At 42.2% G+C, this 20,571-nt stretch overlaps 1 protein-coding gene across 1 annotated transcript in view; it reads left to right on the top strand.

Annotated features, from left to right (window-relative positions):
* Window positions 1-2,663: 2,663 nt before the first annotated feature.
* AQR (aquarius intron-binding spliceosomal factor) overlaps window positions 2,664-20,571 on the top strand; it is a 98,134-nt gene continuing 80,226 nt past the window's right edge. Inside the window, exons 1-6 of the mRNA XM_045015775.1 lie at window positions 2,664-2,842; window positions 6,666-6,722; window positions 10,563-10,603; window positions 11,657-11,692; window positions 15,674-15,794; window positions 17,502-17,642. Of these exons, the coding sequence (XP_044871710.1) occupies window positions 2,756-2,842; window positions 6,666-6,722; window positions 10,563-10,603; window positions 11,657-11,692; window positions 15,674-15,794; window positions 17,502-17,642 (483 nt within the window). The 5' untranslated portion in view covers window positions 2,664-2,755. The remainder of the gene's footprint in view (window positions 2,843-6,665; window positions 6,723-10,562; window positions 10,604-11,656; window positions 11,693-15,673; window positions 15,795-17,501; window positions 17,643-20,571) is intronic.

Raw genomic sequence — 20,571 nt, 5'->3', positions numbered from 1 at the left:
CATGTTACTTTAAGTAATGGTGAATTGTGTGGGATAATATGGAACCCAGTGTGATGGGTAAAGCGGGCATTTCCTTTTATCCTACCTTACTCAATTGCCTTCCATTTAATGAGGTTTAGGCACTTGCAAGGGATACATATTCTGCACGTATTTGTGGTAACTGAAAATGGCAGACATGCCAATTCCCATGCATATATCTACTATTGCACTATATTCATCTATATCTGTATCCATAATTCATTGCATCTTTCCAAGTTCTCTAAGTCTGACACCCAATTACTGCATATTGGACTTGAAAAAGTTTTATATTGTGGTGATTGTCAGCTAGGCTTCACTCTTGATAGCAGTATTTTATTTTGTGTATTAAAAACCTCATATCATCTAAAAATCATTAGTTTCATTATATATATATATGTCATTAAGGACTTCCTTGTGCAGGCTTCCCCTATCACTGGCAGCAGTGTGAGGGGAGAGCTGCCAGTGGTCTGATAATCCTAAAGGGCAGAGAAGGGAATAGATGGAGGCTGGGCTGTGCAGCCCACCCCAATAAGCTGCTCAGTACCAGAAAGGGAAGCAAGCTGTGTCAGAAAAAGGCCTCCAAGGAGCTGGGGGGATCATTTTATGACCCTCAGAGTTGCAATTCAGTCCCTAATTTGCTCCTGGAATAGCACAGCTTTGCTCTGTCCTTTACTTGGGGTAGATTACAAAGTACTAGTGCAGAACATCATAACATACTACTCAATGTGAATCAGACTCAATATTTGGCTATATATTTCAGACAAAATTTTACTGAACATCTGAAGTCAAATTAGGGATCTTACATTATTACTGTGTATTACCATAACATCTAGGAGTCCTGCTATGTTTCCAGATCTCTTAGAGATAGGATATGAGGTTTATTAAATGAATGATGGAACAGGAGCAACTTGCAATGAGATGACAATGAAATAATTCACTTCTAAAGGATAATTCTGGCTCTGGGGTACAGTAGTACATGGTAAAATCTAAAATGAAGAAGTAGGACTGAAATTTAAATAAATGTAGTGATATGAGGTTTTTAAAAATAACCTGAAATTTAATTTAAGACCATAAGGGAATTCAAAGTTATAGCTTTATGAGTTTAAGTTGCTCAGATAACATGCAATTCCTGTGTCATCAGTAGAAGTGTGTTTTGTTTTTTTTTTCACTTTTTTAGAGGTGAATTTACCACTGTTCTATATCAAGCTACTATCTATTTCTTATTATTCTATATTCTTCATATTACAAATGCAAAATCAGGAAATAGGCTTATAATCTTATACAATTTAATGTCACAACCTTTTAAGATGCCAGCACAGTTGGTTTTATCCTGCATTTAGTGTTGGCACATTGAAATATGTATTTTAAAATATAAAATTTAACACCACAGCCATTAACACAAAATAGTGTACAGCATATATAAAAAGGTGAGAAGATACATTTACTTTGACCACAAAGACTTGGAAGTGCCTGGGCCAGATTCTGTGCCATGAATTCCCAATCTGCTGGAGACTTTGTTCTGTCCAACCCAATTCCAAAACCCGACAGGAATAGCACTTCCTTGGCAGTGCTTCACAGCTGTACATGCATAACTGAGAGGAGAATTTGTCCCCTTGACATTAGAGCTTGTAAAATTTCCTCCATATTGTAGTATTTCTATATCTTTCCAATGACAGAGATCTGCTGGTATAACTGACACTGTTTGGCCATACATGAATTTGAACTGGGGACCTATAGTGCAATAACTATGAGCCTCTAAAGTGCGAATTGAAGCACTGGGTCTTAGTTGGCTGCTGTTAATGATTCATTAAACTCTTACATTATCCAACCACTCAGTGGGCTGGTGCTGTGGGCAAAGGCAAGTGCAATGTCGGCAGAAGGTGCGGAAGAAAAATGAATCACTAATAATACATGAAAATTGCTCTGTTTGGAAATAGGCTTGGGGTAGCTGAGCTCTGTCACTCCTGCCGCTCTGTTCCCTCTTTACAGCTGGTATCACTAGCCTCTTGGTCCCTAGGCAATGCCTTATCACGGTTGGGGAGAGAGCCTTCTCCCTTGCAGCACCAGGGTCAGGAGCTGCCATTGTCTCTCTTACTGATATTCTTCCCTGGGCACCGCTTGCTTACCCCTCATACTTTTGGTGCCTGGAATAGTGCGATGGGGTTAAAGGGCGACCCCAGCACCTGCCCCCAATCTCTGGGTTGGGGCACAGGGCAGGATGTGTGAGCAAGGAGGAGACTGAGCTGTGCTGTATAATGGGATGGTGCCCCATCACAGCCACACTCCCTCCTGGCTCCCACAGCAGCACAGGATCCCAGCCGACTCACCTGGCCAAAAAAGAGTAGAGGGTGTGGGAGGAGGGCGCCTATTACCATCTTGCTGCAGTTACATTGAGTGCCCAGCAGGTGGTGCAGCCAACGCATTGTCTCCCACTGACTGCCGCTCTAGCAACGAGCGCTCGATCTCTATGACCTCGCCGGTCTGCCTCTCTAGCCCTGGAGATTCTATGATGACCCGGACGCCAATTCTGCTTCCGTTTTCTCCCTAAACTTCCGCTCTCCTGACCCAAGCGGCAAGCGCCAGGTGTGAGGCGAGTAACTCAGCGGGGCTGGCGGAGGCTCTGGGTGGGAGAGTCCATTCGGGGGCGGGGGGACAGAACAGAACATTCGCGGCTCGAGACCGGTTACCGGGAGGAGACGGGGTGAGTGAGGCGCCGGGACCCCCTACGCGCTTCGGCATGGCGGCGGCGGCGGCGGCTTCGCTTCAGCCCAAGAAGATCGTGGCACCCACCGTGGCGCAGATCAACGCGGAGTTCGTGACCCAGGTGAGGGCGGGAGGGGCCGGAGTGGGGAATATCCGCCCCCGCCCCGTGCGCCGCCGGGCCCGTTAGCTGCCCTGGGCTCTCCCGGCCGGGCCAGTTCATTCAGGGGCTAGTGACGTTTGTCCCGGTGCAGCGCGGGTCAGCCCCTTGGCCGCGCAGTGTCTGATCCCGCTGAGCTCCTGGCTTGGGGGCGTCCCTAGGCAGCGCGTTGCCCTGGTTCCTGGGGCACGGTGTGTGCAGCCTCGGAGCAGTTCGACACAGTGCACGCCGGACAGTGATTTAACGGAGGGTTGGCCTGGGTTTCGTTAATTACGTGATACGTGGCGATGCTGTGAGCACTGAGTTGTCTGTCCGCAGACTCAACACGGCAGCTTTGTCTCACACTTGGGTCATGTTTGGAAGGTTTTTGTTATAACTACAAGGACTAAAATCTCGTTCTTCTTTAAGTGAAAACATTACAACAAACCCCCCCCCCCCATGCAATGGCATCTGAAATAATCACACTGCACAGCAGACTCTGGTCCCTTCTCCAGCCTTAATCCCACAGAGCTCCGTACCCACCGAGGAAGCACATGACCTGTGAAGAGAGCTACAGTGGGTACAGATGAGAAATTCAAAGCACTGACTGCTTACTCACAGCCAGTTATGCAGAAGGCAGAAAGCTGAAGACTGTTTATGTCTCCTAAGAAGGATGTCCTGGCTGCTCAGGTGCACCTCTTCCAATTGTTCCTCCAGCTAGGGCTCCTGAACAATTCCTTTGCAAGAGCAGCTGCAAAGCCAAGCATGAGCCATCTCTATACAAAGCTCCATTGATGCGTAAAATCTTGTCCTCATCCCTGCCTCCATCTCCCATCCCATCTACATCAACCACAGTCAATGAACAGAGACTGAGTGAACGCTGACAGTCACCGCTTCACTATCATGCCCACTGCCCTGCATAATTTTTGTCCCCTGCTGCTGCTTTGTGGCTCCCGAGACGTAGCCTGTGGGGATGCACACTTAGCAAACCTGCACGTGTCCTATGAAAGGAGATGGTACAAGGAGTGGCAACAACAGAGGCTATGTCTATGTTACAAGCCCTTACAACCTCAGGGCTGTAGCTGTGCCCCTGTGGTGTAGATGCTTACTACAGCAACAGAAGGGGTTTTTCCGTCTCTGTAGTAAATCCACTCCCTAGAAAGGCAGAATTCTTCCATTGACCCAGTGGTGTCTACACTGGGACATAGGTCAGCTTAACTATCTGTCTTTCAGGGGTGTGCATGGTTTCATGCCCCTGAACGACATAGCTAGGTCAATCTAAGTTTTAGTTGCAGTTTTTGACTCAGCATGTGTTCATGAAACTTGTAGAGTAAGTTGTCTATTTACTGTAGGGGAGTGGATTTTTCAAGTTCATTGTATGGGAGTGTTGGAATATATTGCTGTACAACAGGAAGGTCTCTGCCAAGAAAGTAATAGGTCCTCTGACCTGAGGGACTTACAAGAAAACAATTTGTAATGGTACAAAATAAACAGAACATCGTAACTGTGACCGAAGGTTCAGTGTAATTGGAATGTATCATGAAACAGGTGGGTTTTAAGCAGTTTGATGTGAATTCCTGCTCTGCTCTGTCCAGTGGATCCTCCCCTCCTTCATTCAAAATGAAGCTTGCTCAGAGATGACCATGGAGCCTGTGGCAGCATATCTCATTAATCTTGCTGAATCAGGAGATGGGGAGTAGTGAGGAGGTGCTAGGCCTTCAACAGAAATCCCTTGGCTCTTTCTGAATATCCTGAAACCTCTGAAATTTCTCAGGTTTCAGAGTAGCAGCCGTGTTAGTCTGTATCCGCAAAAAAAACAGGAGTACTTGTGGCACCTTAAAGACTAACAAATTTATTGTAGCATGAGCTTTCGTGAGCTAAAGCTCACTTCTTCGGATGCATAGAATGGAACACACAGACAGGAGATATTTATACATACAGAGAACATGAAAAGGTGGAAGTATGCATACCAACAGGCAGAGTCTAATCAATTGAGATGAGCTATTGTTAGCAGGAGGAAAAAAAACTTTTTGAAGTGATAATTAAGATGGCCCATAGAAGGTGTGAGGAGAACTTAACATAGGGAAATAGATTCAATTGGTGTAATGACCCAACCATTCCCAGTCTTTATTTAGACCACAGTTAATGGTATCTAGTTTGCATATTAATTCAAGTTCAGCAGTCTCTCTTTGGAGTCTGTTTTTGAAGTTTTTTTGTTGCAAAATTGCCACCTTCAAGTCTGTCACTGAGTGGTTAGGAAGGTTGAAGTGTTCTCCCACTGGTTTTTGAATGTTATGATTCCTGATGTCAGATTTGTGTCCATTTATTCTTTTGCGTAGAGACTGTCCGGTTTGGCCAATGTACATGGCAGAGGGGCATTGCTGGCACATGATGGCATATATCACGTTGGTAGATGTGCAGGTGTACGAGCCCCTGATGGTGTGTCTGATGTGATTAGGTCCTGTGATGGTGTCACTTGAATGGATATGTGGACAGAGCTGGCATCGGGCTTTATTGCAAGGATAGGTTCCTGGGTTAGTGTTTATGTTGTATGGTGTGCGGTTGCTGGTGAGTATTTGCTTCAGGTTGGGAGGCTGTCTATAAGCAAGGACTGGCCTGTCTCCCAAGATCTGTGAGAGTGAGGGATCATCTTTAAGGATAGGTTGTAAATCTTTGATGATGCGCTGGAGAGGTTTTAGTTGGGGGCTGTAGGTGATGGCTAGTGGTGTTCTGTTATTTTCTTTTTTAGGCCTGTCCTGTAGTAGGTGGCTTCTGGGTACTCTTCTGGCTCTGTCAATCTGTTTTTTCACTTCAGCAGGTGGGTATTGTAGGTTTAAGAATGCTTGATAGAGATCTTGTAGGTGTTTATCTCTGTCCGAGGGATTGGAGCAAATACGGTTGTATCTTAGAGCTTGGCTGTAGACAATGGATCGTGTGGTGTGTCCGGGATGGAAGCTGGAGGCATGTAAGTAAGTATAGCGGTCAGTGGGTTTCCGGTATAGGGTGGTATTTATGTGACCATCGTTTATTAGCACAGTAGCAACAAAAAAACTTCAAAAACAGACTCCAAAGAGAGACTGCTGAACTTGAATTAATATGCAAACTAGATACCATTAACTGTGGTCTAAATAAAGACTGGGAATGGTTGGGTCATTACACCAATTGAATCTATTTCCCTATGTTAAGTTCTCCTCACACCTTCTATGGGCCATCTTAATTATCACTTCAAAAAGTTTTTTTTCCTCCTGCTAACGATAGCTCATCTCAATTGATTAGACTCTGCCTGTTGGTATGCATACTTCCACCTTTTCATGTTCTCTGTATGTATAAATATCTCCTGTCTGTGTGTTCCATTCTATGCATCCGAAGAAGTGAGCTTTAGCTCACGAAAGCTCATGCTACAATAAATTTGTTAGTCTTTAAGGTGCCACAAGTACTCCTGTTTTTTTTGTGAAATTTCTCAGGAGGTCTTAGAATATCTGCTTGAGTGGAGGCCAGTGGCCAATGCATACTGTGTGGGGAGCCCACCTGCCCTTCCTGTCCCATCATCAAGATTTAGGAGAAACACGCAGTCCTCATGCTCCGGAGTTTTTCATCCGACTTGAGCCTTCCCACATCATCTACGGAGCAGTGAATGACTTAAATGGCACCTTTTTATTAGGTATATCTGTTAGGAGATTAAATTTAGCTAGCATGTGGAATAAAAACATTGTGGTTTTGGTTCACTATGTAACTACATTGTATCTATTTTAGATGATTGTGTATTTTGTCCAAATGTTTAATGAAAATACTTTTTTTTCCCTTACAGTTGGCAAATAAGTACTGGGCTCCACATGTGAAGAAAAAATTACCTTTTGATTCAAAGGTAAAAACTTAGGTTATTACTTGCATTGGTATTAACAGGATGTAATAGAGTGACGGATGTTTAAAAAATTCTTGGCTAGTAGTATGTAAGAATGTTGTCGTCTCTCCTCCTCTTCTCTCCCCTCCCCGCCCCCTCCGGTGGAGCTCATCACTAGAGAAACCCTACTACAGACACAAAACAGAAAACCTAGTAGGTAGGGTATTAGGCAACTAATGTTGATATTCTATTTTTTTTGTATTGTCTTGAAAATTTCCCAAAACAACCTAGTTAACTTTTTATCATGCTAATCTTTCTGATTTTTATTGATAAATACACTTGCATGTTAATAAGGCCCCAATCTTGCAAATGCATGTACTTAACTTTATGTAGGACTAGGAAGTAGTAATAAATGGAGATATACCTATCTCCTAGAACTGGAAGGGACCCTGAGGGTCATTGAGTCCAGCCCCCTGCCTTCACTAGCAGGACCAAGTACTGATTTTGCCCCAGATCCCTAAGTGGCCCCCTCAAGGATTGACCTCACAACCCTGGGTTTAGCAAGCCAATGCTCAAACCACTGAGCTATCCCTGTCCCTCCTGTTTATTTGTAGTAAATCCATTTATTCATATCTGAATGCTGGTGACGTAATAGAATTTTCTGAGGACTTCTCGATCCATTGCTAACTTTGCATGCTCAGCAACTGACCACCCTGTAATCTGTCACACATCAGCTAATTCTCTCCTCACTGGTCGTCCTCTACTATGATGACTTGCTACCATTTCTTCCATGATAATTTTCTCAAGATTACTTCCAGCTCTTCACCTGATGTGATCAAAGTACACATAAGTCAGCTTCTGTCCAATAATATTTCTAACATAAGAGCAGGAGATAGACAAGAGACTTTGCCTTCACCATGTTGAAGGGCTGCAGTTTTCTTATTGTCAGCAACATTAGTTTCTTATGTAGGACTACTTGTGTGTAAAGTTAAGTACACGTTTGCAGGATCAGACATAATAGAGCATCCAAAACTACTCCTGGGGGAATTATATGCCAAAAAAATTAAAATTCTGTGCACGATATTTTAAAGGTCTGCAAAATTCTGCATATTTTATCAGGTTAACACAATATAATCATGCTCCTTCTATCAGCCACAGGTGGCTGGGGCTGTCAGTGGGTGGTAGAAATCACAAATGCTGCAGGGGAAAAATAAAATCTGTGGGGAACATCAGTTCTGCGCAAATTTTGCATTACATGGTGGTGCAGAATTCTGGCAGGAGTAATCCAAACCCAGTGTTGGTTCTGTGTACCCAACAACTACAGGTGAGTCAGTGGATCTAATGACAATAGATTCCACAATAACATGTCTAGGGCTTTAGTTAAGATCTTGTCTGCACTATAAATAAATTGAAACTGAGCTGTAATTAGCTCATGTGCCTGTTATAATTGTATACTAGATGACTCCTTAATGTTCTGGGTCTTCTGATGCATCAGATCATCTTTGTAGTGATAGCATAGACCAGGGATCGGCAACCTTTGGCATGCGGCTCGCCATGGCAGTGCAGGCCGGGCCGGTTTATTTACCTGCTGCCTCCGCAGGTTCGGCCAATCGCGGCTCCCACTGGCCGTGGTTTGCCATCCCAGGTCAATGGGGGCTGCGGGAAGCGGCACGGGCTGAGGGATGTGCTGGCCGCCACTTTTCGCCTCCCCCATTGGCCTGGAGCGGCGAACCGCGGCGAGTGGGAGCCGCGATCGGCTGAACCTGTAGACACGGCAGGTAAACAAACTGGCCCGGCCCGCCAGGGTAAGCACCGTGGTGGGCCGTGTGCCAAAGGTTGCCGATCCCTGGCATAGACTAAGAGGAAGGATTGTCCAGTGCTTAGGGCACTGGCCTAGGACATGTGAGACATGGGTTCAATTTCCTGTTGTGCTGTAGACTTCCAAGTTACTTTGTCTCTGTGCTTCAGTTCCCCATCCATAAAATGCCTTCTTACTTCCCAACGATGTTGTGGGAATAAATGCATTAAAAGATTGTGAAACTTTGAGATCCACCAGTGAAAAGCATTATATAAGAAATAGGTATTACCAATATTTTTATTATTAGTGTTATACAAGGAAATTTAGGAATACATGCTCAGGAGACCTAATATTTTAGATTCTCTTTGTAAACTTGACTAGCATTTTCTGACATTTACAGAAGCACCAGGTCTATGAAACTGATTCATTGCAGTGTAGACATACTTCCAGTGTCAAGCAAACACCTTCAACTGGCCCATTTTAGCTGACTTGGCCTCGCAGTTCTCAGTCTACAGGACTGTAAAATTGTGGTGTGGCTGTTTGGTCCTTCCAACTCACAGGGTCCCAGAGCTCAGGCTCCAGCTATGCCGCAGTTTTACAGCCCAGTAGCCTGCCCAGCCCTGCGAGCCTGCATCAGCTGACAGGGGCCAGCTGCAGGTGTTTAATTGCAGTGTAGATCTATCCTGGCTGTCTTCATGTAAACATGATCAGTATAATCTTAAACACTCTAAATACAAAATTCTCCACAGAGAAGGAACAAAGTTGTTGTGTTGGCAGCCAGTGACGTTTATAGGGACTCATGGTTCAGAGGGCCGTTTGTACTTCTGACCCCTTTTCGCTCCTAGAGTGTACCACCCTTAGAGGTGTCTTGCCTTCACCTGTCTTGGAGTGGAATACTATGATCTTACCAATCATAGACCATGCCTTGGGCTATAGTACCCTATGCACCAACCATGATTGCTTAGCAGGGCTGACTGGGTTTGACTACTTGCAAGCTTCCCTTCATGAGCTGTGACCAGTGACCCAAAACAAAGCATAAAAATAAAAAGAGATTTTAACACAATACAAGGCCTATGCACGTCAGTTTTACCTAAAGAGATGTAGGCCTAACTTATCCCAGACCCCCTTTGCCTTTGGGCACTGGGGTTCAGTCTCCTCCCCAGCAGTCTGTCCCACTCTTACCATCTTCCCTCTTCCTGTCTGTCTTTAAAACTTTGAGGCTTTTGATCCCCTCACAATCTTTACAGGGCTGTGACGTTCCTGAAGAAATGTGTTTCACAAGCCCAGTTGTGGGATCTGGCCATCACATCATAGCAGATGGCTCTAGCACTGTCAATCCAGTGTTTATGGAGATGGGCATATAAAGTTATTGTCTCTCTTTCTGCCTACATGCAACTATCCCCTTTTTGAATTAACTCCTTATAAACAGCACAATAACAAAGGCAAACAGATGGAATATGTAATATTTATGAAATATTACGGGCAGGTCCCATGTGCTTTGCAGGGACAGCCCTACCACTCAATTCTTGGTTTAAAGGAAGCAAAAATAATGAAAAATATAGTGTGTGGTTGCGGGGGTTCTGTAGTTACAGTATCGTCTAGCATACAAGTCATGGGGCCCAGATTTTCAAAAGTTTCTAGTGGTTTTGGATACCTCTTTTTGTGTGTGTGTTTGCCCAACTTGAAAGATCTTAAAGGGGTCTGAATTTCTGAGGGCAGTTGCGCAATACTTTCTGAACATCAGGCCTCTTTAATATGTCTCAAGTTGGCTACCCAGAATTACTAGTTAGTTTCAAAACTGGGTTTAGTCTGAGCACTGCCAAAGACTTCCTGTGAGACCTTACCCACTTTTGTAAAGCGCTTTAAGATCTGTGGAGGAAAAGTGCAATAAGGATGCAAGGTAGTATTGATATAATTGAGGACTCCTCAAGTGTCATTAAACATAGAGCATTTAGTTAATGGCAGTTCTGATTTCAGAAACCTTAATGTCTAGAATATAAAAATGAATACATCCAAAAGTATGAGCTCTTAATGAATATAATTTTTTAATATATCATTTGCAATAGGTTATTGAAGAAGTGTATATAAAAGAAATTGTCAAATCAAGGTCAGTACAATGTTGCTCCTTTATTATTTAGAATATGTTGGAGACATGTATCCATGCTAATTTAAAGTACTTTCATATTATTAAAGTTAGAAAATGAATGAAAAGTGTAGTAATGGCTGTTGGCTGACTTATGTGATTTCAGAGATTAAATGTAAGCTTTCTTTATGACAACGTTTCTAGAATTATGATCTAAGGTCTGATATAGTGAATAAATCATTCTCTGCATTCCATTCTCTGTTCCCTTTATGTGATTTGTCGTAGCGTAAGGTGGTCTTTGTAGTGATTGTTAATTTTAGAGTCGTTCCCCCCAACCCCAGTTCCCAGTCAGTGTGGAGATGAGTCTCTCCTTCCTACCCTCTGTGATCTCCCTGCAATGTATTCCTGTTTGAGATATGTAAAGGAGCTGACAGCTAGGGAGACCTCCTCTTCTGGTGGTTGTCTTATTCATGTCTTTTTCCTAGTTTACTAATAACAGTTTGCTAAAGAGAATGTTTCATGTGCACATTAATGTTAAATGGAGAAGATGAGGCAAAGGATTATGTAAGGTTAAAAACAACATTCCATGACTGTATCTAGAGAAGAGGGGGCAGCAACTGATATCCTTGAAGGCTCATGGAATCCGTATAAGTTAACATCCCTGGAAGCAAATTTGAGATCTGGAGATCTCTGATTTTAAAATCTAGGACATCAGAGTTTGATTTACAGTTGCTTTATTTTTAATCCCCTTTACCTATAAAATAACCAAAATCATTTGGATTAAAAATTATCATTTGTAGATTTTTATTACAGTGAATTCATGTGGGATTCCTTTAAAATCTAATCCATTGCCTTTGAAGAATAGGTGCTGAAGTTAATTTGGGATCCATTTAGCTGTCATTGCAAGGCAATATTTGAAAAGTTGTACAGAAGCTTTAGAAGAAGAGTACAACTTTTATTAACAAATCACGAAGTAAAGGAAAAGTTTTACGCTTCTTTTTCTGAGTCATCTAGACTAAAGATAAGCATGAGAGTTTTTCTTTTCTGTTTCACTTTTTGTCCTTTTTTCCTTTTTAGGTTTGCCATTAGAAAGATAATGCTGCTTGAATTTAGGTAAGTTTTGGAGTGAAATAAAACTTAACTCTCTATAGTAACCAATGAAAGTAAAGGTCAGACACAGGAGCTTGCAAGGTAGTATACTTCGTCCATCCACACCTGCTAAAGCTCAGAATGAGATAAATAGGAAAATTTAGTGCAGAAAACTTGATATGATGTGGGATAACACTTTTTAGAAGGTCTTGTTTCATGATCCTGAATTTGTAATGTAAATAAATATAGAGCATTGAAAAGAAGTACCAAGTATGCAGAGAAGAGTGATAAATTGTGGACACATCTTACAAGTCCTGATTCAAAGCCCATGGAAGTCAGTGGGAGTCTTTGGATCAGGCACATAATTAATGTGCAACATTTGTAAGGTATGGTGCATTTTAAGGACAGTAGCATGACTTTGTTCACCTGATAGGAGACGGCAATCTGATATTTAGAAATGATTAAGAAAGTCTGCTTTACTATTTTCAAGTTTCACTGTAATGGATTAAATATAAACCACACAAAAAAGAAAATGTATGAAATGCCAACATTAATTGTAAATTAATCTTTTATTTCACTTTGATTTCTCTGGCTCACCTACTGGGGAGATAGCATGAGCTGGCACTTGGCCAGGACTAAATTGTCCCTTCACCTCTGTCAAACACAAGCTTTTATCCCTTTTTCTGCTGGCAAGAGATGAAGGGAAGGAGTGTGATATACAAATGGGACCATTTATTGAAAAAGTAGGATAAGCTTAGAAACAAAATGTTCATTTTTTTTAAATGTTGGCATTTTCTCCCCTTTCCTCCCTTTTGTATTTGAAAAGATATGAGGACAACATCAAATACAATTCTGGTTTTGACCAGGACGATTAAGTAGCTTCTTATTTCATTTCCAGTTGGCAGGGATACCTTTTGTAAAGAAATACAGTAAAAGCTGTCTTATCCAGCATGATGGGGTAATTGGGGGTGCTGGTAAGTGAAAAATGCTGGTTAACTAAGAGAGAGTGAGTTTGGGTGCAGGAGGGGGTGTGGGGCTGGGGCGCTGGAGGGAGTTTGGGTGTGGGAGGGAGTTCGGGGTGCCGGATACGGGGGGCATTCACCTTGGGCGGCTCCCCACAAGCAGCGACCTGTCCCGGCCGCTGCTAGGTGGAGGCGCGGCAGGCAGCTCTGTGTGCTGCCCCCGCCCCGAGTGCTGGCTCCGCAGCTCTCATTGACCAGGAACCGTGGCCAATGGGAGCTGCAGGGGCGGTGCCTGCAGGCAGAGGCAGCGTGCAGAACCCCCTGCTGCACTTCTGCCTACGAGCAGCCGGGACGGGCTGCTGCTTGCGGGGAGCCACCCATGAGGAGATTCAGCTCAATGGTGAGTGCCCCCTGGATCTGGCACTCCGAGCCCCCTCTTGCGTCCCCGCCCCGAGCTTCCTCCCGCACTTTGAACCTTGCGTGGCCGTTCCTCCACCGAGGAGCAGCAGGGACATGTCGCCACTTCCAAGGAGCCACGCAGAGCCAGGTAGGAAGCCTGTCGGCCTCGCGCCAACCGGATTGTAAACCAGACTTGCAATGAAGATTAGAAATGCCGGTTTATAGAGCTTTCTGGCTGGTACAAGGCTGGATAACACAGCTTTTATTGTATTCTGTAGTATGCACTGTTTTAATCTTTCCAATAATCCCCCATTCTTTAAGTTGTGTTAGAGGTTCTTCGTGCTGATACTGCTTGTCAGTATATACTCCCCACTATTTCCCTAAACCCCGGGTCTTTTCTATCTCTCTCTCCCCATCTCCATGTCCTATCAGCACCTCAATCTTTTCCATCTTCATATGCACATTTCATATTTCCCTATCCTTGAGCCCCATCAGCTACCATTCTACAAGTTGAGGATGACTGGGCAAGCACCTTTGCAAGAACCAGAGAATCTTCAAAGCTCACAGGAGAATCTGAGTGATGTGTGGCTTTCTCTCCATCTATTGGGGCTGACCACTCTCCATACCCTGGGCCCAATTGCGCAAACTGTCCATATGTGCAACTCCCAATGAGCTATACATGGAAGGTTTGCAGGATTAGTACTCTGTCTTTAGAATGGCCACGTGCCACTCCATTTCTGCACTGCATTGTGGTGCACCAACCTTGTCCTTAGAATGCAAGTCCCTTCGGGCAGAGAAGTTACTGCTAAGGCATTGCTCTCCTCTTGTGCAGCACTATATACCCTTATGCTATAAAACTTATTTTTGTATTCTATAAAATTGTTGGGATAGCTCATCTAATATCCATGGGTAACATGAAATTTGTTGTCAGATGGATGTGTGTATGAAATATTTGTACTGATAGCACTTACTTCCATGTTAAGTTACTCAAAATATTAAAAATGTAGGAATGAAAAAGTGGTTAATAACAATAGCAAATTAAATAGGCAGCATTCCTTTATTCAAACTGTAATACTTCAAGACTTATTTATTTTTTATAAAGGGCTTTAGATTACCTCTCAATTATAAGCAAGGTATGGATTTGTGAAGCTGCAGACCACACTCTAACATATTAGTTGGAGTTTAAGTAATTTCTTTACAAATAAAAAATTTGATTTCATATATTGTAAAAAAATGAGAATTACTGAGAGCACTGTTTCTTGTTTAATTTATAGTGGTTTATTTTATTTGAGTAATTTTTGTAACTATTAGTGACTTTGTTTGTTTAAGTACTTACTCTGGGCTCATATTGTGCCCTCTCAAAGAAAAGCCAGTGGAAACTTTCCAAATATTCTGTCTTCCTCCATGTGGTTCATCATGCAGAATTTCCTTGTATGCTCCCCTCAGGAATGAAGGATTTAGGAGAATTGGAGGTTGCCTGTTTTGTAGCATCCAATCATGGCTCCCATCAAGAGTGGAGGCCTATTTTTGTCAGAAGTGACCGTGATTCATCTCTTTTGACTGACCTCTATTTTTAGAGTTGTTTCCATGTAGAGGGCTTTAGCTTATCAGTCAAAGAAGGAAAAAAACAGCCTCCCAGCTAAGACATTACAGGAAAACCGAGTATGCCCTTTCTTTCCCAATATAGTTCCTCTGAGTCCAGTTGTCACACAAACCACAGATGAGTTGCAATCTGAGTTGCAATCTTTGAAAGGGGGTGGGGGCAAGTAAGGCCAAATCTTGGGACTAGGGAGACTTGATTACTATTCCTGACTCAGCCATTGATATTCTGTGTAACCTTGAGAAAATTACTTAACTGTTTTGTGACTGTTTCCCCCATCTGTAAAACTAGTATAATTATACTTACCTGCTTCCCAGGGGGATGTTGTGAGGTTAAATCCATTAATGTTTGTGTGTGGTGTTCAGGCATTATGGTTTTGGAGTAGAACTGCTGTAAATAAATAAAATGAGCTCATGGAGCTTTTGTGGGCTCTGCAGTTGCAAAAGCAAATTAGGATTTGGGGTCTTATTCAGTCCAATGTGTTAATTACTTTAGATTGCTTGCCCTGTGGAACTACATCATTTTGTTGCCTTTGTAGACCACTTTATATGTACCGGTATAATCTTTGCTGATGCTTAGTCATTTTCTATTATCAACTAAAACATGTATATTAATAATCATTTTATAAAATGTGGTGTTATGCCATAATGCTTTCTCTCATGAGGGAAAGCTGGCATTTGTATCTAAGTACTAGAAGAAGTGTCTGAAGTGTTTATCATATGCAGTAGATTGAGTTATTCTCTTCTACTGGAAAATCAACCTGAAATAGTGTCCAGGCTTATGATATTATGACCACCTAGTACATGTAAAAACTCTTTAATCAACAGTTCTCCAAGTGAGTAATTCATCTCTCTTCATATACTGTGCCTATCCAATAAGTTTTGCTGCAATGACCTAGATTAGATTTAATTTAGGAACTACTCACAAATTGGAAAGATGGATTTAAAAAAAAAATCTGTAGCTAATTATGCTTTTTTCAGATAAGTGACAGCTTAGGTGGGTGGTGGGAACTAATGAGAAATTCTTTCTCTTCACTCTTCACAGCCAGTACCTTGAAAATTACCTGTGGATGAACTATTCTCCAGAGGTGTCCAGTAAGGCCTATTTAATGTCAATCTGCTGTATGGTGAATGAGAAGTTCAGAGAAAATGTACCTGCGTGGGAGGTAACCAATTTCAGTTACAGCTTGCATTGACTTTGATCCACAAGTTGCAGCTTTCACACTGTGCCCACTTAAAGTGATGGAAGGTAGCAGAGCTTACAATGTTAAAAGTAAATGGTGCGTTTTCTGAGGTTGTCTGCCAGAGTGCTTTAAACAGTTATGTTCTTTTTTTTTTTTTTTTGAGAAAAGCAGTGGACAGATGAAAGATTTCTTTTCAGAGGGATTTCTCCTTTGATATGAAATCATTTGTTCTACTGTGTAATGCCTTTGCATTTCAGATATGTTCCTCTTTTTTTGGCACTTGACAGAAAGTCTGGCATTTAGTGAAGGATTTTTTCTGGTGGTAGAAAAAAGATGCTGAGAGGAAATTACATTTGTATATGTAGAAATATATCACTGGAAGTAGGACAACTATTTTATCTCTGTCAGTTTCTTGTTTGAAACCTCTGAGTATATTTTTGTAGCTTATATAAACTGAAAATGTTTTATGTATAATATACTTATTAGTAACTCCTTCAGAATACCATTTCTTAAGTAAACCTCTAATTTTTAAATATATATAAGCAGGTATCAGCAATATAATCTAGGCAGAAATATAATATGCAAACCTTAGAACAGAGGCACATTTTCCTCCTAATATGATTTACTGATTTATTTTTATTTATATATATATATATATATATATAATATATAGACCTTTTAAGCATTGCTGAAATAGTGATCACGATTAGATGTAAAAATATACCATGTGCAATGTTTTCTAAAAAAAAAAAAAAAACCTAAAAAAACCTAAAAATCTCATTGTACCTCAATACATTCCAAGTATAGGCAGGTGACAGTACAGTAAAGTCAGTAGTGTGTTAGTTTACTTTTTAATAGTGCCCATTACATTGCTCTTACAAGAGAAAGGGAAGGGAATTACTTTAGTGTTAGTGAAACAGGCCAGATGAATAGCATGGATGAGTGACTCCGTTTGCCCAGGTCTCTGCAGCTTCTGTATCAGCACAGGTACTGCATGGGAAGCGACAGGTGCAAGCCTCCTCGCACCTTCCTATCCATGTACTTGAGTCTTGTTCTGGAGGGGCGGCTGGTCCCCATGATTATCCAAGCCTTGTTTTCTCTGCTGAGATAATTGAGTGCCCCTGTTATGGTGGCTTTGTGGGGTAGGAGCTAGAGCAAGACTCATTGCTTTGACCACCAAACAGCTGTGACTTTTTTTTTTAGTCAGAATCCACCTGATTCCCTGGTAGTCTGACTGGGCCTGAACACAGGTTAGAGTGGTGTGGGGGCTGATCTAACTGGTACCAGCTGGTAACAGTCCCACGGGATCCTCGGCTAGCTGAGCCTAACCAGAACATGGAGTATTCCTGCCAGGATTCTGACATACCTCCTCCCCAACACACCACCTGTGCCACAAACTGGGTAGAGTGTGTGTCAAAGCCAGCCAGTGCTCTGCCCCTGGGGACTCCTGCACATCATGGGAATTCTGGAACAGGAAGATATGGCCAATCTCTGCTCTATTTGTACTGTGTAAGAAGCATAAAGGGACCAAAGTAGGGCAGAGAATCAGCCACAATGTTTTTCATGTGTGCATTTTGTTAAGAACTTACTTACATTTTTTTGTGTGTGTGTTTTTGTTTTGTTTTTTAAAGACAGTAAATAGTTTTGACTGGAGCTAATTGAAAATACAACTTTCCCTTCTATTCCTAGACATTCAAAAAGAAGCCAGAGCACTTTCCTTTCTTTTTCAAATGTATTTTGGAAGCATCATTAGATGAGAGCGACAGTGAACTGTCTCTGCATGAACAGACAGTCCTTCTGCTCTTCCTTGATCACTGCTTCAACAGTTTAGTAAGTTATGCTGAACATGTTTGAATATTTTCTATATGGCTGTACTGCTCCAGGTGAGAGCTAGATTGATTTAATTAGTGAGTCTGCTAAATAGGACATACATTGAAATTCCTATCCTCAGGAGTTGGGAGCAGCAGGGAAGGCTGTGGTAGTTGCTGTGGCCAGGGCCGGCTCCAGACCCCAGCGCACCAAGTGTGCGCTTGGGGCGGCGTCCCGCGTGAGGGTGGCAGGCGGCTCCGGTGGACCTCTCACAGGCATGCCTGCGGGAGGTCCACCGGAGCTGCGGGACCAGCGGACCCTCCGCAGGCACATCTGCAGGAGGTCCACGGGAGCCGCGGGACCAGTGACCGCCAGAGCACCCCCCGCGGCGTGCCGCCCTGCTTGGGGCGGCGCAAATCCTAGAGCCGCCCCTGGCTGTGGCCCTGGTGTACCCTTCCATTCCCCCCTCCCTCCTTCCAACTACTGACTGTCCTGCTATGGGGAAGGGCGTGCAAAGGGATGCGGTGTCTTATCTCAAAGTTGAGAGAGGGACACTTATTGAGAGAGGGAGTGTGTACTATAGAAGACTTAAGATGGCATAAGACTATTAGTTATTGGAGTCCTAAGTTCAGTTAAATTTATAACTGTATTATACTGGGAAATGTGCTTTTATTTTATAACTGTGTCTTTTAAGAACTGGTTGGAAAACTTCCATGTAAATGAAATTTTGATGAAACACCGAAAGAAGACTTAGCAATTTTTTTAACTTTTCTAACCAGTTCTAGTTATTAATGTATTGCTGCACTAATAGTTGTTTTAAAGAGCAAACACAAAAGTATGTGTTTAGTTTCTAGTGGAAGTGGTATAAAACTAATAGATCATAACTTGATGCAATTGGCATGATACATACAATGGATATTTGAAACTGAACTAGCTTTTGTCCAAAGGGTGGTTCCTCTGGAGCATAAGTTTTCTACACACACACATTATTTGAAATATTGCTCCCTCGTCGTTCATGGTGGTGATGGTCTTTCATTATTTGTATTTTGCTTTCACCTACAAATCCCCAGTCAAATTCAGTGTTGTAGTTAAGCTTGATAGAATTTTTTTTTTTAAATATTGATGGATAATATCAGTGTTTATTTTTAAGGATTTAAAAAAAAAAATTTTTAATCAATCTAAATTTTCACCGTTGCGGGATGTTATGGGGGAGGGTCAGACAATAATTATTTAATGACAATAGTTACTGAGATTCAAAAAGTTAAAGCTTTATAACAGTTAAAACGCAAATTGTCCACATGTCAAAATATAAAGTAAATATCCTTAGAGTTTTTAATTTAAATTATTCTCAAGCATCATTTTTCTTACTTTGCCTATTTGTACATTTCAATTATTGATACAAATTATTTTTGATCGGGTTATGTGTGTACGGCGAAATCAACTTTTACTGATGTTTACAGATAAAATATTTAGTGATTCCAAGCCTACATGTATTGCACTAGGTGCTGTAAAATGGAGTAAAATATAGTTTGTCCCCCAACGAACTTATGATAAAATTAAGACAGGATCTAAGAAGTAATGACCAGAAGGTATGGGACAGAGTGGTTAAGAGAAATAGTAATAAAAATGTGTTTACATTGACCAGATATATGCATAACTAGGTGGTTTTAATTTTTTTGTAAAAATATATTGTAAGAAAACAAACAACATAAATATTAGGTGTCTCTGTTGTTCTTCTACTTAGCTATTATGAGTTAATATTTTTCTCAGAGGCATCATGGTAAAGGTAGATCTTCAGGGCTACCTGAAAGAGAACATGGTGGGAATTCGTGGACTAATATGGGGAGGATGTTCCATATACATAGCACAGTATGGAAGGAATTATGAAGGTGCTTGTGGTAGGAGACAGGAACTGGGAGAGGTGATGTAGGCTGGAATCTTACATGAAATAAGGAACAAGATTAGTTAGAATAGTGGTTAACAAGGCAGATGCTAAATTATGGAGGTCTGAAAGGTCGAGGATAGAGTGGATCCTCTCAGACTTGGCTAGAAAGAGGTCATTGGAGACCTTGGTGAAGCAGTTTCAGTTGAGTGGAAAGGGCAAAAACTAAATGGATGGAGAGCAAGGGCAGAGTTGTAGATGGAGCATTCAATAATTCTGGAGATGGTGCATTAGGAGGAAGTTGGATCAAGGGTGGATTTATTTCAGATTTTGGGGAGACTATAAGAAGCTTCTATTATGAGTGGAGAAAAAACACTATCAGGTTGAGGAAAAGTCTGAAGCAGTGAGTGGAGCAATGGGAGTCATAAGACAAAAGAGGCTTGTGCTACTAGGGTATGTGGAGGGGATAGTGGAAGGAAGGAAATGAGAGAATTCACTGTCATTGGGCAGAGGGAGTAATTGGGATGGTCATGTCAGAGCTTGTCTATCTTCACTTTGAATTGCCAACTCCATATAGCAGGAAGTCACCAGACAAACCCTGAAAAGTCGCTAGATGTAGCTGCTGAAGCACTCAAAAGGAGTCAAAAATGTCACCGAACAATATTTTCAGAGAATTCAACAGAGAATTATACACACGCAGGCACACAAGTATAGTCACAAAATCATTCACATGCAGCTCAATAGTGTTGTTAAAATCCGTTCTATGCTCTTCTTACTACATTCTGCTGCACACCAGAAGCAACTAAATAGCCCACTGTCATCATCAGGAGGGTGCACTCTGCTCATTGGGAAGGAAACTGCAGCCCTCTCAGCTCATTGGGAAGGGCGCTCTATATACTGCAGCCCAGGTTGGCTGGGGTTGGTTAATTTCAGCTGAGCCTCCCTTTTTTGCCAGCCTGGATTTGAACTGACAGGTTAGTGAAAGGGGGGAGAGCCCAGAACCAGGGGGAAGAGGGCATTCGCCTGACCTGAGCTCAGTGCTGCAGGGAGCCAAGAAAGTAGATTTAA

Source organism: Mauremys mutica, chromosome 4 (assembly GCF_020497125.1).
Source record: "Mauremys mutica isolate MM-2020 ecotype Southern chromosome 4, ASM2049712v1, whole genome shotgun sequence".
Lineage (NCBI taxonomy): Eukaryota > Metazoa > Chordata > Testudines > Geoemydidae > Mauremys > Mauremys mutica.
The sequence above is the reverse complement of the archived record's forward strand: the minus strand, read 5'-3'. Positions and strand labels throughout refer to the sequence as shown.